The sequence below is a fragment of the Phalacrocorax carbo genome, chromosome 2 (genome assembly GCF_963921805.1).
Source record: "Phalacrocorax carbo chromosome 2, bPhaCar2.1, whole genome shotgun sequence".
In the NCBI taxonomy this organism is placed as follows: Eukaryota; Metazoa; Chordata; class Aves; order Suliformes; family Phalacrocoracidae; genus Phalacrocorax; species Phalacrocorax carbo.
This window is the reverse complement of record NC_087514.1, coordinates 138,090,808-138,105,228: the sequence shown is the minus strand read 5'-3', so window position 1 is coordinate 138,105,228 and position 14,421 is coordinate 138,090,808. Positions and strand designations below refer to the sequence as shown.

The 14,421-nt window shown below is 39.6% G+C and overlaps 1 protein-coding gene across 6 annotated transcripts in view; it reads left to right on the top strand.

Moving 5' to 3' along the window:
• Nucleotides 1-1,501: 1,501 nt before the first annotated feature.
• The window catches only part of PHF14 (PHD finger protein 14), a 166,491-nt gene continuing 153,571 nt past the window's right edge, over nucleotides 1,502-14,421 (top strand). For all 6 annotated transcript variants that reach the window (XM_064444533.1, XM_064444531.1, XM_064444532.1 and 3 more), the window contains exons 1-3: nucleotides 1,502-1,683; nucleotides 2,217-2,327; nucleotides 12,015-12,664. In XM_064444533.1, the coding sequence (XP_064300603.1) occupies nucleotide 1,683; nucleotides 2,217-2,327; nucleotides 12,015-12,664 (762 nt within the window). In that variant the 5' untranslated portion in view covers nucleotides 1,502-1,682. The remainder of the gene's footprint in view (nucleotides 1,684-2,216; nucleotides 2,328-12,014; nucleotides 12,665-14,421) is intronic.

Genomic DNA, 14,421 nt, shown 5'->3' with positions numbered 1-14,421 from the left:
ATGCGTGTGAGGGGAAAGTAGGATGGGGATGTCAGTTAAAGGGAAAAAACCCTTAAGGAGTGAAAAGCTAAGACATATGCAACTCCTACTGGAACAGGGAACCTGATTGGAGTTTCGAAGGAAAGACTGGACTGCATGGGCCAATGTCATATTTGAGTAGGGCTGGCAAAACCAGATTCAGGACAGGCGTTCATTGTGCAGTCAGGCTACCCAGGTAGCCAAAGAATAGGTGGAGGAAACAGGAGGTACCAGTGAGAACACATCAACTACTATTGTGATAAAGTGCTATAAAAAACCTAGGAAATGCAAGCACAGAATGAAACTAGATTTCACGTTTTTCTTTGGAATTTTCTGTCTTTCCAAAATATTAAAAACCTGAAACACAAAAAATTATTAAAGCATTTCAGATGCATAATTGCATCATATGGCCATCTCTATGCTCTATTTAAAAAAAAAGATTAATACCCCCATAACGGACTACCTGGCTTTGCAATACCAAGAGGTGTTTTGGCTCTGGGAAGGCTTGCATGGCTGATACACGCAGAGCTGTGCTAAATGCAGTGCAGGCTTTTTTCAGGAACCGTATGCTTGCCGAACTTCACCTTCCCTCCACGTGTCATTGGAGGACGAGTTTGACCCTACTTGCATTTATCCATTGTTAAACGCACACTTTCCAATAATGCTCTTAAAATTGTTGGAAGCTGTCATGTTTATGACTATTCTTGATCCTCAAGTTCTTGATGTCATACCAGTACATCAGAGCATCAGTTCTGCAAGATGTCCCCGTTGTCCTAATTACAAAAACAAGTTTGGGGAAAAAGCCAAACCCCAGATTACTCCCTCAGTTTTTTGGAACACTTCCAAAAGGTTCAGTGCAGCTTCTAAGTGTGGGACAAGCAATACTGGGTGCGTGCAGGGGCTGTGCGTGGCTCCCGTGACTGAGGTGGCGTTGGGGCTCTTTCGCAAAAGGCGATGGCCCTGCACTGCTCTCCCTCGCCATCCATCTCTCACCATTAGGTTTTGTGTTTACTTCCTGGGCTCATGTGATGTGGTCAAACAAAAAACCCTGGCGTTTGAGGTTTTTTTTTTTTTTTCTTTTCTCCCCTGAATGCAATGGCTTTCTGTTTTTCAAGGGTGGAAGAATAAGCTTGAGAGTACCACAAAGTCTACAAAGAACACCGCTCTTAGAGGTTAAGTAACAGCAGTTTTATAATGGTTCGTCTCCACATGGGGGAACAGAGGAGATCCCAGCGCTACCGGCCCTCGCCCTCGCCCTCGCCCTCGCCCTCGCCCTCGCCCTCGCCCTCGCCCTCGCCCTCGCCCTCGCCCTCGCCCTCGCCCTCGCCCTCGCCCTCGCCCTCGCCCTCGCCCTCGCCCTCGCCCTCGCCCTCGCCCTCGCCCTCGCCCTCGCCCTGCCCGCTGCAGCCACCGCAGCCCCGGCCGAGACGGTAGCTGCCCCTTCCCCTGCTTCCCCTCCGGCCGCGCAGGCGCCCTGGGAGCGCGCATGCGCCGCGGGGCCGGCGGCGGGCAGGCGCGCAGGCGCAGCAGCGGGACGGGCCGCCGCGGGCGGGCGGCAGTTAGCATCCGGGTCGCCGCCGTGCCCATTGTCTGGGGAAGGGGCCCGGGGCTCGGCGGCTCCGCGGCGCTGCACCCGAGGGCCCCCGCCCGCCCGCGCAGGCTTTAGTAAGTGATCCTCGGCGGCTCTTCCCGGCCCTGTGCCGGGGTGCCCACGGAGCGCACCTCCCGAGGCGGGCGGGCGCACCATGCCGCCCCTCAGGCGCCCCGCCGCCCCCACCCCGAGCCTCTCCTCGCTGGCGCCGAGGGATCGCGCCGAGGGGCTACGTCCGGAGGTGCTGCTGGGGCCGGGGGCCTCAGGCGGCCCCGGTGTCCGCTCAGCCGCCCCCGGGTCCCTGCCGGTGCCGCGGGGGGCCGGCGAGCCGTGGCCGGTGCAGTGCCGTGCCGTGGTGCGTCCCGGCGGCCGAAGGGAGCGCGGCTGCTCCGCCGGGCAGCCCCGGCTGCCTGCGGGCGAAGCCTTCCCTCTCGCCTGCCGCGCTTCCCTCCCTCACCGGCGGGAAGGAATGCCCCCGGCGGTGCGGCGGAGGCCGTCCCTGCCCGTCCCCGCCGTGCTGCCTCTCCTTCTCATTTAAATACCTTTAACGGTGCTGAATTCTCATTATGCCACCCAGTAACAATACTGTGTTTTTTTTTTCCTGCAGTGGACCGCAGTTCGAAGAGGAGACAAGTAAAGCCTTTGGCAGCTTCGCTGCTGGAAGCTTTAGATTATGATAGCTCTGATGACAGTGATTTTAAAGTTGGAGATGCTTCAGGTAAATATGCTTCCTCATCTCCTTGGTTCAGAATTATCTCACTTTTGTTTTATGGTTGCGTGTTTAATATAATATGGGAGACAGAATAGTGTTTGTGAACTGTTGGGACTTGGAGGCACTTGAAGTTCAGTGACTCGATTGGATAACTGTAAATTCTTATGCTGCGGATAAGAAACAGCTGATTAAACAAAGCGTCCATACAGTACTTCAGTTGCAGTTAGTTCTTTCTAAACAGAAAACTCGTGATTATCAAACAAGTTTCGGCAGAAGCATTTGTGTGGCACCTGTGCTGACTACCTTAGGTATATTTGTTGGTTTTTATATTTTCAGTGTAGAGATAACTTCTGAAATATTCGTTGCATTTAGTATTGAAATAAGAATGTTCTAAAGTAATTTTGTTTTCAGTCAGTCTGGATAATAGTTTGTTGTGGCCTTGAGAACTTGTCTATTTCGCAAGGTTAATTCCACTCGGTGAGTGAAAGCCTTAAGCAGAAAGATAATCTGTTCAGGTTTTTACTGTTTTTTATAATAGGCAAACTTAACGTGTCCATTCAGATAGCTATGCAGAAAGGTGTATGCATTTCCTACTAGAAGGAAGTCCTTGACTCAGGGTGTTTTTGTTCTGCAGTCTGTTCTATGTGTGCAGATTCTTGTATCTGCAGTGAACATCTGCAGAAACTAAAAGTAAACAAGGTGCCAAAACAAAACGAATAAATTCAGGTATATTGGAGGGAAGGGAAATAAGGTGCAGGACCATGTTTGTGAATAAACTGCACGTTGGCATATGCTCAGGGAAATAAGTGAAGAGATGAAGGATGTGTAAGTTGTAAGGGAAGTATTATGACAGCTTGTCAAGTAACATAACTTTGTTATTTCTGCACTGGGGATGCTGACCTGTGTTTTCACATAAATGTATCTTGGAAAAATATTCCCCATCTCCATTTAAAGGCTTATTTTTTAACATGTGGCAAGCTCCTCCTTATTAATTTACTTACTTAAAAATGCTTAATGATCATTTCACCAGTGTCAGTTTTAAGATATGCCCTAATTCTCCTTGGGTTTGTTTTTTTTCCCCCCCCAAGCTCAGACACATTTTCCTTGGTTGATCTTGTAGAAGGCTGCAGTGACTTAAGAGAGTAAAGCTGATGTTGTCTTGCAAATATCATGCTAAGATTTTTGGGGGCTTGTTTCATCTACTTTTTCAATCTTGTTTTGGGGATTTTTGATCCTTTCTTCTGAGTAAAGACACTGCCTTTTGTGAAGACAATTTGCCATAAAAGGAAATGATTTTTAGTTCCCAAAGAAAAAACTGTCTATTCTGGAACAGTAGTGTAGGCAGGATTTAAGGGAAAAGGAGAGTTGGAAATGGAGTATGGGAGATGGACATGTAATCCAGAGCAATATATTGTTTGATTAAAAGACAATCATTAATGAATTAAAAATAATGAATAAAGCTTCCTGACTCAACTATGCCTAAATGCAGAGGTTTCATTTGTTATTGATATCCTCTTTGACTTTTAGGATACCGTATGTACACATCTGGGGGGTTTCAGTGTCTAGCCTTGGATGTATTTCAATCTCAGTTTCATTTTGAGGAAATTGGATGTATTTTCCCTTAAAAAAGCAACACTGAATTGAAACAAGCGTATGAGAAAAACCCAAGTTCTAATTACAAAATGTTTTTCTGATTACTGTATTGTGTTCATATATCTCATAGAGCTTTGTTTTAACGTTTCAGAATCTATATCTGTCACTTGTAGAAATTAATGTTCTGTTTAATAAAATTTAAAGTTTAGTAAAAACGCTTTAAAACAGCAGCAGAGTTTGACATTTTTCACTTTATTCAAAGATTTTCAATGTGAAAGGAGAAGGTTGTGAGGGTTTGGAGAAGTTGGGGAATATAAAGCTATTAAACATATAACCTCTTAAGTTGAAAGAAAAAAGAAACAATTCTTATGTATAAAATGAGTTAAATAATTGCAGGACATTGGAAACAGAACATCTGTGCTGATTTAAGATGCAGCTGGTATAACATAGCCTTAAATTTGGTTGTACCTAGTCCATTTAGATTCAGGTGGAAGAAGTGCTGAAATAAAGGGACTTTTTTACACACACACACGTATAAAAGTAAAATTGATATTTTCAAAGTGACATATTTATAAAGAATGTCTGTGTACATACACAATCAGGCCTACTAGACAAATTCTGGATTGTTACTAATAGAAAACAGATTTCCCTTTTTTTCACTGTGGATTCAGCCTTCAAGGCATAATGAGTATTTTTCCATTACAGTCAGGGTGATTGCTTCCTTTCCTCTTTCAGTAACTGTAGAGGTCTCTTTATGTGCAGCCTGTTGCAAGTCAGTATTTAGTATTTGTTTGAATTCAGAATTTCAGTGTATAGTTTGCATACAAAGGGAAATAGATGTGTCAGAAGAAAGAAACAATCTTTCTACATTGAAAATGACCACAATTTCTACTCATGCACTCCGAAAAACCCTGTAAGTATGGTAATTCCACAGCTCTGCAATGTATGTTTGTTTCATTCACAAATGCATGTGTAGGCGTTTTAAAAAAAGAAAATAATTTTGAAAGGTAAAAGTTAAAGGACTATTTAAATACTGAATTAAAAGAATTCTGAAGTTGTTTACTCCCGGTTGATTATGTTGCATCCATATGCATGAGATTTACATTGTTGTGATGCATGCTAGTAGACAATACTGTGCAGGTCTAGGAGGACTGAACCCTGAACAATTAAGCTTTTACTCATGTTTATTGTTTTGTCAGATTTCTGGGAATATGAGATGCAGTAAGGATTTAAGAAGTTGGTATTAAGTACTTTTAGGAAGGAATCAGCTTTCCTGAATTTTTGTATTCAGTCCTGATGCCTTGGTAAATTTTTTTTTCACTACAGAAAATATTTCTAATCACCTAACCTCCATTTCCACCCAGAAAAGTCCATAGAAGATATGGGCTTTACTTACAGTGTAGTTAATTTCTTTTCTTTTGGATTTACGTCGCACCAACAGGCAATTACTCCCTTTTCCACTTTAAAGAGCTCATCATTCTGACATCTCTTTAGGGAAACTGATTTTAGAACTGTAATATTCTTATAAATTTACTTAATGTAAATAGTTTTCAGGCCTGTGGGCTTTTCATTATGTTACTGTTGAATGATTTTTTTAATGGCTTATCTGTTTCTACGTAATAGCAAGTAGTACTGCCATCGTTTAAAGTACTATATTTTTCTGTTTTTTATAAACATCTTGAAAAATTGGTTCCTTAAGTAAGAAGGTCATATGTAATCTTAATGTGGGATTAGTCAAAAAACTGTCCCTTTGGAGTCAGAGCTTACAAATATGTGACTTGAAATGATGGTACTGTAATATACTCAACTGAAGTTTTTTAATAATATGTTACACAATACAGATGAATCATTTGAAGTTTGGCTTTTAAGTTAAATAGAGCATACTTCAGTTTTTTTGTTGGTGTTTTTTTCCTTCCTTTTTTTTTTTATTTAATGAAAGCAGCTGGAGATCTACTGATGTCAGAAATCAGCATATAGTAATAATTACCAGCAGGATTCCAAAGCAAGGATTTACCACTTTTCTTCTCTCTCAGTGAAGTCAGTCAGTTTTGGTAGCCCATATACTGAAACTGAAATGATGCAGAGAAATGTAGTGTGGTTCCTGAACAAGAATGATGTGTGAATTTAAGGACTGTCTGTCTCTCTCAGTGTAGCTAAGAAGACTGTAACTGAATGCTACCTTGAAGAACTGGATTCTCTCACTACTTCTGCTACAAGTCTCCTAGACTCAAATTTTTAGACATTCGTAAATGTTTTGGTTTTTTGGTATTGAGTGTGGAGCCTGACTTGCAGAAATATTATGTACTATTATTGCAGTTGAGGTCATAGGAGCTCTGTTAAAACATGTAGTGATCTATATAAACGCATATATTGGATATTCTGAAAAACCTGTGACTTGATCTAGCAATAAAAAGTTGCAAATATCTTCTGTAATTTGTTTCCTCTTAGTACAATGGAGATTCCACTTTTGCTTTCCTGTACAGGATATTGTAATATAAAGAAATGTTTGCAAAGTACTAAAATGCTACAGTGATAAATGCTACTGAAATATTGATGAAGAAATTAATACACTTGTTTTTGAGAATAAACTTAAATGATGCGCATCACGAAAGTTGTAGGGTGTTTCAGTAGACGCTAAGGTAAGAAAATATTGCATAGCTAATCATTAGTAAATTATCACATAATTTTACAGTCTTAATTGTTACAATCGCTTCAGGTTTGTCTTTGCAACGGTAATGTGTAGTCCCTCAGAGTGGAATTCCAAAGGGCTTTTCCTACTGAGAAAATTAAAGGCATTATGTTCTCTTGGGTTATCTTTACCCCGAGTGAGATCTCGTATCCATACAGAAGTCTGCCGCTTGAAGTAACACTTTGGAGTGACTGATGAGCATTTTGAACTTCCATTCTCTTTGGAAACACTGAGGTTTCTGTTACGTGTGTTTACTGATGTCAGAGGAGTAATGTAACAGAAATTTAGGCTTTTTTTTCCAGTGTCTGGGCACGGTGGATTTAGTGATGGGGTGACATTATTTTTCTGTTTTGCCCCTACTGTGACTCTTCGTGCCTCGTCTTTGCAGTTTGTCTGTCCCTTACAGAACCCTTCCTGATCGGTTCAGCATCACTCTACCTGTTCAGTCAGTTTTGAACAGGATTTTAATGGGCTGCTGTTTACTACTGCTGCTTTACTTTCTCTTGCATCTCTTTTTTGTGTGTATGTCCCTCTCTTCTGTATTTCCTGCCACATGGAGAAGGTTATTCTGTGCTTCAGTAGCTCCATCTTGGTGGAATGGTCTGTTTGCAGCCTGGCCACCCCTGGGAGTCTAGACATGCTCAGTGAGGATGGGATGTTTCACGTGTTTCTTGAGCATGTACTTGTTACAGTGCCTTGAAGACTTAAACTTAGCATGTCCCAGACACTTGTTCAGCTGTCTCCCAGATGTCATTTTCCTTGTAAGAGATTTGAAACTCCTAGGTGTTTCTGGGAAAAAGGTATAATCTAGCTCACTATTCAATAATTAGTATTAGAATCTAACTTTACGGATTATTTAGGACTACAGCTTTGCTGAAGGAAGTCATGGGGCATGCAATACTTCATCCCAAACAAGTGAGGTTTGATAACGTTAAAAACAGGGACACTGGGAAAATGTCAAGCAAATTCAGGAGGTAGGGTAATCAGTTTTGTCTGTTACATATGTGTAAATAAGGCAGTTCCCAATGACTCAAGTCAAAGTTGGCAACCTTTAGTTTTGAGTGCTTTTATGACTTGAATAGACATCTACTGAAATGCTGAGTGATGTAATTACTGCTAGTGTAGAAGTGAGGAAGCTGCTTACTAAATAGCTTTTATTTCTGTTTTCCATCCTTTTTTCTATTCAACTAAATATGTGTCTTCTGAAACAAGTGTAACTGCAGATCATTTTCATTTCTTACTCTGCCCAGTGTACATGTGCAGTTAATACAGAGTTTAGATGCTTTTTTCCAAAATGTAATTTGAGAAGTGAATTTCTCTCCTTAAAGTAGTAATATCTTAATCTATGTTGGGTTTTTTGGTATGTTATTATGTTACTTTGGACAGTTCAATTTTTTTAAAATGCCAGCATTACCAGTGTTGAATTGCCAGTAGTCTAGCAGTGTTTAATCAACATACTCAGTCAAATAGCATAGCCATTATATCTGACTGATGCTAGATTCTCTTTTTTGAAGTTATGTTGAAAGTGAAGTATTAAGCCTTTTCAATTCTTGGTTTCAGTATAGTTAATATCGGTCTTACCATAATTGACCTCTGGGCCTTTAGTCTAATAGACAAATGTGAGCAGGAATTTACCAGTTACACAACTCTGCCTTTGGCAATTTAAAAGTCCACATCTTCCATATATGATTTAGGTTTTCTTGCCTTATTTTTATGTCTAGTTATTAATATCAGAACTTTCTAGTTAATATGAGCGTTTCCTTAAGGTATTTTGGAGTCTTTAAAATTATTTGCAATTTCTAGATCAGACGTATAGAAAGTACATGTGCAAAGGAGTTTTTTTGTGACTCTGGAGCTGTTATTGTAAGGGAGTTTATGGGCAGAAGCTGTTGTCAACAAAGATTTTTTGCAGTGCTTTCCACTTTCCCTTTCTGTCAGATAGCAGGCAGCCTGGGTGAGGGATTGTACATGGTGTGTAACGTGGTGTTTTAGCAGAGACACCCAGGCGGTTTCACATTACCATGTCAAAGATCTGTTGTCCACCTTGTGATTGGGAGAAGGAGGCAAAGGGACCTCTGGACAGGGTGATGGTGATGGAGTGGTTTCAACCTCCAAAAGAATTAACCTCACTCGTAGCCTCTTTTTTGTTACTGCTCTTGAAAAGAGGGTATTGTGGAGCATGCTGTGGGCTGGATGCCTTCTCACATGATACCTGTAGGTTATTATTGAACAATATTATTTAGTAGGAATAACTTCAGACATGGTAGTTTTTTTCTGATTGCATGCTCCGTTTTTCAGCTTTTTAAAATTCCTTTTCAACATTCCAGGATCCTGGATTGTATTCTTTGTAGTGTTGAGCACCTGGGTAAAACTCAACCAGACAGGACTCGGTGAAAAAAAACCAAACCCCAAAACAAACAAACAAACAAAAACCACAAACCAAACAAAAAAAGCCCAACCCCCAAAAACCAAACACCCCCCCACCCCCCCAAAAAAAACCCCAAACAAACCAGAAAACAAACCCTTTGCAAAATGCTGCCAGATGTTTCTCTTTTGCTATCTGGAGTGGGTTAGGCTTTGCTAGTGGAAGAGGCAAGCCCAAAATCAAGTCCATGATTTCCTTTAACTAGCTTATCCTTCAGACTTCACTTAAAAACAAGCAATAAATCTGCTTTTTACAGAGCTGCTTGTTCAGCAAAATACTGTGTTGACGTATCAGTCTGTCTTCTGTGAGCTGGTGGCCATGTACTTATGTAGTGTAGCACTTACTCTCTGTATACATGGGTTTTCTTAGAATGTTAAAAAAAAAAAACAACCTGAAACAAACCATTACAGAGTACCAAGTTTAAAGTTGCTGATAAAATGGTCCTGCAAAACGCTGGGAGGATTTTTCTAACTGCTGTGGAGATTTCAGTAGCTTTCCCCTGAAGTCTTGTGCATAGTGTGTATAATACCAGACTCCACAACTGATGTGGAGATTAGTAGTCCTTTTGTTTATCTTTATTACATTTTTTCTTACGTTAATTTTGGAGCATGATGTTCTGTCCTGGAGAATTCCTCTCAGAATTACCCTCTTTGGATTTGACTGCCACCACCTGTTGTGCTCTGTAGGTCTAAAGATATATAAGGTGTACATAAATAAATGATGCCTTTCTCACAACTGTTACCTCTCATATTTGTTTCTCAGTGGAACTCTATTCTTTACTGTTTGTTGGTGTATCTGGCCCCATCTTTCACTGAGAGTAGCTTGACTTCTGTGCAATAGGGAATGACATGATAGGGTGGCCAATTTGAAAGAGCCATTCTTTAAGAATTTCTTTCAAGGAGAAAATTGTATACTACAGCCTCTTCCTAACTGAAACTTCATCTAACAGAAGAACACCTGCAAAAATAGCTGTTATCACAGAATAGCTCATTCTAGAAAAGTGCCTATCGTGGTGGATGCATTCAGAGGGATATCCCTTACCTTATAGGTATCTCTGGTGTGTACATGCATGTGGAAAGGAGAGTACAAAGCATAATGTGCAGGCAGAGTATGAAGAGAATTTGAAGGAGAGAAGTGAATGTAACTAACGTTTATTTGTTCTCTGCTTTATGTTGTTTCTGTGGCATAAAGCAACTAGAGAGTATTCTCAGTGCTGTAGTACTGATGTACAAGAATCACTGTTCGTAATTTAAAGTGCTGTTAAAGATCAAACTATACCTAGACTAAGATTCCCCCTAAAAATGAAGTGGAAACTTAAATTCATGGGAAGTCTCAGCATATTTAGAAATGGAACAGCACAATTAAAGCATCCAAACAAATTACTGTCATGGAATGGTGGTGGGAAGTAAGCCAAAAGAAAATGGTATAGCATAACTTAAAAACACAGTTAAATTAATTTTACCACACCAAAACCCTATACTATATTTACATGGAGACAAGTAGTGCACATTGGTATTCAGAACCTGTGAAATGAGATACAAAAATACATTTTAAACATACATATGGCATTTCATCTATAATGTAAATGTTGAGTATGAGAGTCTAGTGTTAGGAGTTACTTGTAAAGTGATTGTGAGAGCTGGCAAATATAGAAAGGTTTGGGTTGGAATGGACCTTTCAAGATCATCTAGGCCAACCTCCTGCTGTGGGCAAGAACATCTTTAACTAGACCAGGTTGCTCAAAGCCCCATCCAGCCTGACCTTGAACACTTCCAGTGATGGGGCATCCACAGCTTCTCTGGGCAACCTGTTCTAGGGTCTCACCACCCCCATCATAAAAAGCTGCTTCTTTATGTCCAGTTTAAACCCTACCCTCTTTCAGTTTGAAATCAGTCCCCCTTTTGCTGTCACTACAGACCTTGGTAAAAAGTCTGTCTTATAAGCCCCTTTTATATATTGAAAGGCCACAATAAGGTCTCCCTGGAGCCTTCTCTTCTCCAGGCTGAACAACCCCAACTTTCTCAGCCTTTCTTTATAGATGTGTTTCAGGGCTCTAGACATTTTTGTGGCCCTTCTCTGGACCCACTCTAACAGGTCTATGAATGTGTATCCAAACAAAGCTATTGTAACTTAAAGATAATTTTTTGGATTGCATATTAGTTAATACTGTTTTTTATTTCTTAAGCATACCTGAAGAGTGATCTACTATTTCAAAACTTAATTATGTTGTACTTCCATCACTACCATTAAGGCTGGTAGGCATAGGGAAGTAACTGAATTACTCTTTTCTGAAAAGATTGTACAATAACTTGTGTTACTGTATTCTCTTTTTTTTTTTCTTCTGGCACTGTAAAGGTTAGGAAGTTTGCAGGAAACTTACTTTCTATTAGCTTGTAAGGGGTCTGATAACATTAATATCCTGACTACTAGTAGTAGTGCTGATTGAATTTTTTGTTTATTTTTATTGATAATTATATAATATCATCAAATACTTCCATGTGCAGGTGTACGCAGAAAAAGGTAAAATCAACCATTACATGGAAGTAACAACTGAGTTACCAGCTAGTCGTAGACTAGTGTTCTGTGGGGTGGAATCTCTGCTAGCTAATTTAATTTGAAGATTTAGAAAACACCTCCAGAAATTAAAAATGGGAAAGCTCTTTCTTTAAGATGTGACTTCACATGGAAATTATTCTGTGCTACTGCTTTTCGTTAATATAAGCTGCAGTTCAGAAGAACATTTAATGTTCATTTAATAGGTTCTGCCATCTTTTTTTTGCCATCTTAAAATGCACTCATGTTTAACAGATTCTCAACATACCACTCGAAATAGCAGTATTTGGACACCAGCTGAAAAAAATAGGTGGAATACCTTATGAGGGAGGAACATGCATCATTCTTTTGTTTAACAGCTTGCTTCAACAGATTTTATTTTTGGGGGTACATTTGTGTCGGAACGTTTTTTAAATTTTCATATGCTCAACAGATTCTGAAGGAAGTGGTCATGGGAGTGAAGATGCATCAAAGGACAGTGGTGAAGGTTCCTGTACTGAATCAGAAGAAAATATCTTGGAGGAGGACCCGGCAGAAGAGAAAGTAGAAGAGCAACAGCCAAAAAGCTCCACTGAAGAAGAGGTGCCAACAGCAGACAAAGAGGTAATTAAAACTGAAAAGAAAGAGCAAGAAGATGAAGAAGAAAAGCCAAAAAAGAAGAAAGAGAAAGAGAAAGCAGCTGAACCTGATGCTGTGGCTGATGAGCAAACAAATGAACCCAAAAAATGGAACTTGCGGAGGAACCGACCTTTGCTGGATTTTGTATCGATGGAAGAACTAAATGATATGGATGACTATGATAGTGAAGATGACAATGACTGGCGGCCAACTGCTGAGAAAAAAAAAGGAAAAAATGCCCTGCGAAAAGAGGGGAGTGATGGAGATAATGAGGATGATGAAGATGATGGGAGCGGAAGTGATGAGGATGACAATGATGAGGAAGGTAATGAAGAAGATAATAGCAGCACGGCTAGTGATGGAGGATCCAAGAAGAAGAGGAGTAAAGTTCTTAACAGGAATAATGCAGATGATGAGGAATTGACAAATGATAGCCTGGCTCTTTCACAAAGCAAGAGTAATGAGGTAGTGCAACCAACTTTCTATAATATATCTGTTGAAAAATGGAAGCTACTCCCCAGTAGCTATTCTTTTAATTTGAACAGTTAAACTGCTTGGCTAGAATTGTGTTTACAGGAATAAGCAAAGCAGCAAAATTGTGCTAAATAGGCACTGCATATTAAATAACCTTGCTTGGACCATTTGGCCAATCTAATGCCACTAAAGTCAATAGAGACTTCTCTTGGCTTTAGTGGGGGTTGGATTAGTTCTAAAGCAAACAGGAGGTCCAGTATGCAAATCAACATATACTAGCAAGGCTTCTAGTTCTGTTTTAGTGTGTTGCATATCCATAATGTTCTAAAAGTTAAAAGCATCTGTGACGTATTCATAAAATAGCTAAATGATAGGTTATTCTTTATTCTAGCCATTCTTTGTGACAAATATCGAAGTCTTATTATTAAGTTCACTGATAGAAGAATTCTAAATAGAGAAATACGCACACTGAGATTAAAGTCAAATAGGATAATCATAATTTATGCTGGGTTTGCTTATAATGCTCACAAATGCAGTGATTTCTTACACTACTAAAAGGTATTTGGGAACTGTTATTGTTGTATTAAATACCTTCTAATTGGAAAATTTGAAAATTATATGTTAAGTATGTAATAATACAACTCTTTTTTCCTATGCACAATTACAGTTGCCTAAAGGTTGTGCCTGTGGAAAAATTAAGATATCAGGTTGTCAGGATAGTTGACTTCATGTCCTGCAGTAGCAAAATTTTGAACAAAGTAAAAAGGGTAGCTGTGAAATCTACATTCAGTCCTCAGGAAATAATTGCAATGTCAACATAACATTTGATAAATGATAGTGGTATGGCTCTATTTAAAGTTCTGTTCCATTTAATCTTTATTTTAATGTATAAAATGACAGGGAGATAAACAGTGTTGGAAGAATCAGTTGTCTCCATTTCAAATACTTTGTTATGTATTTTATATATATGATTGCGAAGGAGCTGTGCTGTTTTAATTACTAGTAATAATTGGGATTGGGGAAAGAGAAAGCATAATTCAGGGGTTTTGGTTTTTTTTTTTACTTTTTGTATAGGTATCTTCTTTCATTGCCTAGCTCTGTAATTCTAGTGTTGTTACCTGTATTCTCTTGGCTCAGGCGTTGAAAGTGCTCAACCAATGCTGATGATCAGAACTTCAAATAGAGATAGGCAATTTTATTTCGGAGTTGTTTCCTGTATCAGAATGGAGGTGTTAGTCTACACTCTTAGGGATGTATTCTTGAATATGTCCATAATTTCCATTTACTTGGAAAATTAGGCCTGTTTCAGGAACCCAGAGCTGCCTCTGATATATCTTTTGTGAAGCTTCTTGGTATGCATGGACCTCTGAGTCTATTCTTGCCTTGGATTTAGGATATTGATCAAAAGATAAAATGACAATTTGAAGTTGAAGTTGTGATTTTGTAACTGATAATTTATCTTTACTGCATATAAAGCAAAGTACTGTTTGTGAATAGGTCTTTAACAAGAAGTCTTGCAACAGTGAGTATCTGTAGACTGGATCATAGACTAATTTTTAGATTGATACTCAACTGTATTACAACAGTATACTATCCACCACTACAATATTTTAAAATAGTAAAAAAACCCAACAAACCAGAAACACAAACAAAAAAAACCCCAAACCACAAAAAAACCACAAAACCCCAAACGCTGTCAAGCAGACAAGTCTAGCAAAATCTCATTACATTGCAGAAGCTAAGTTCTT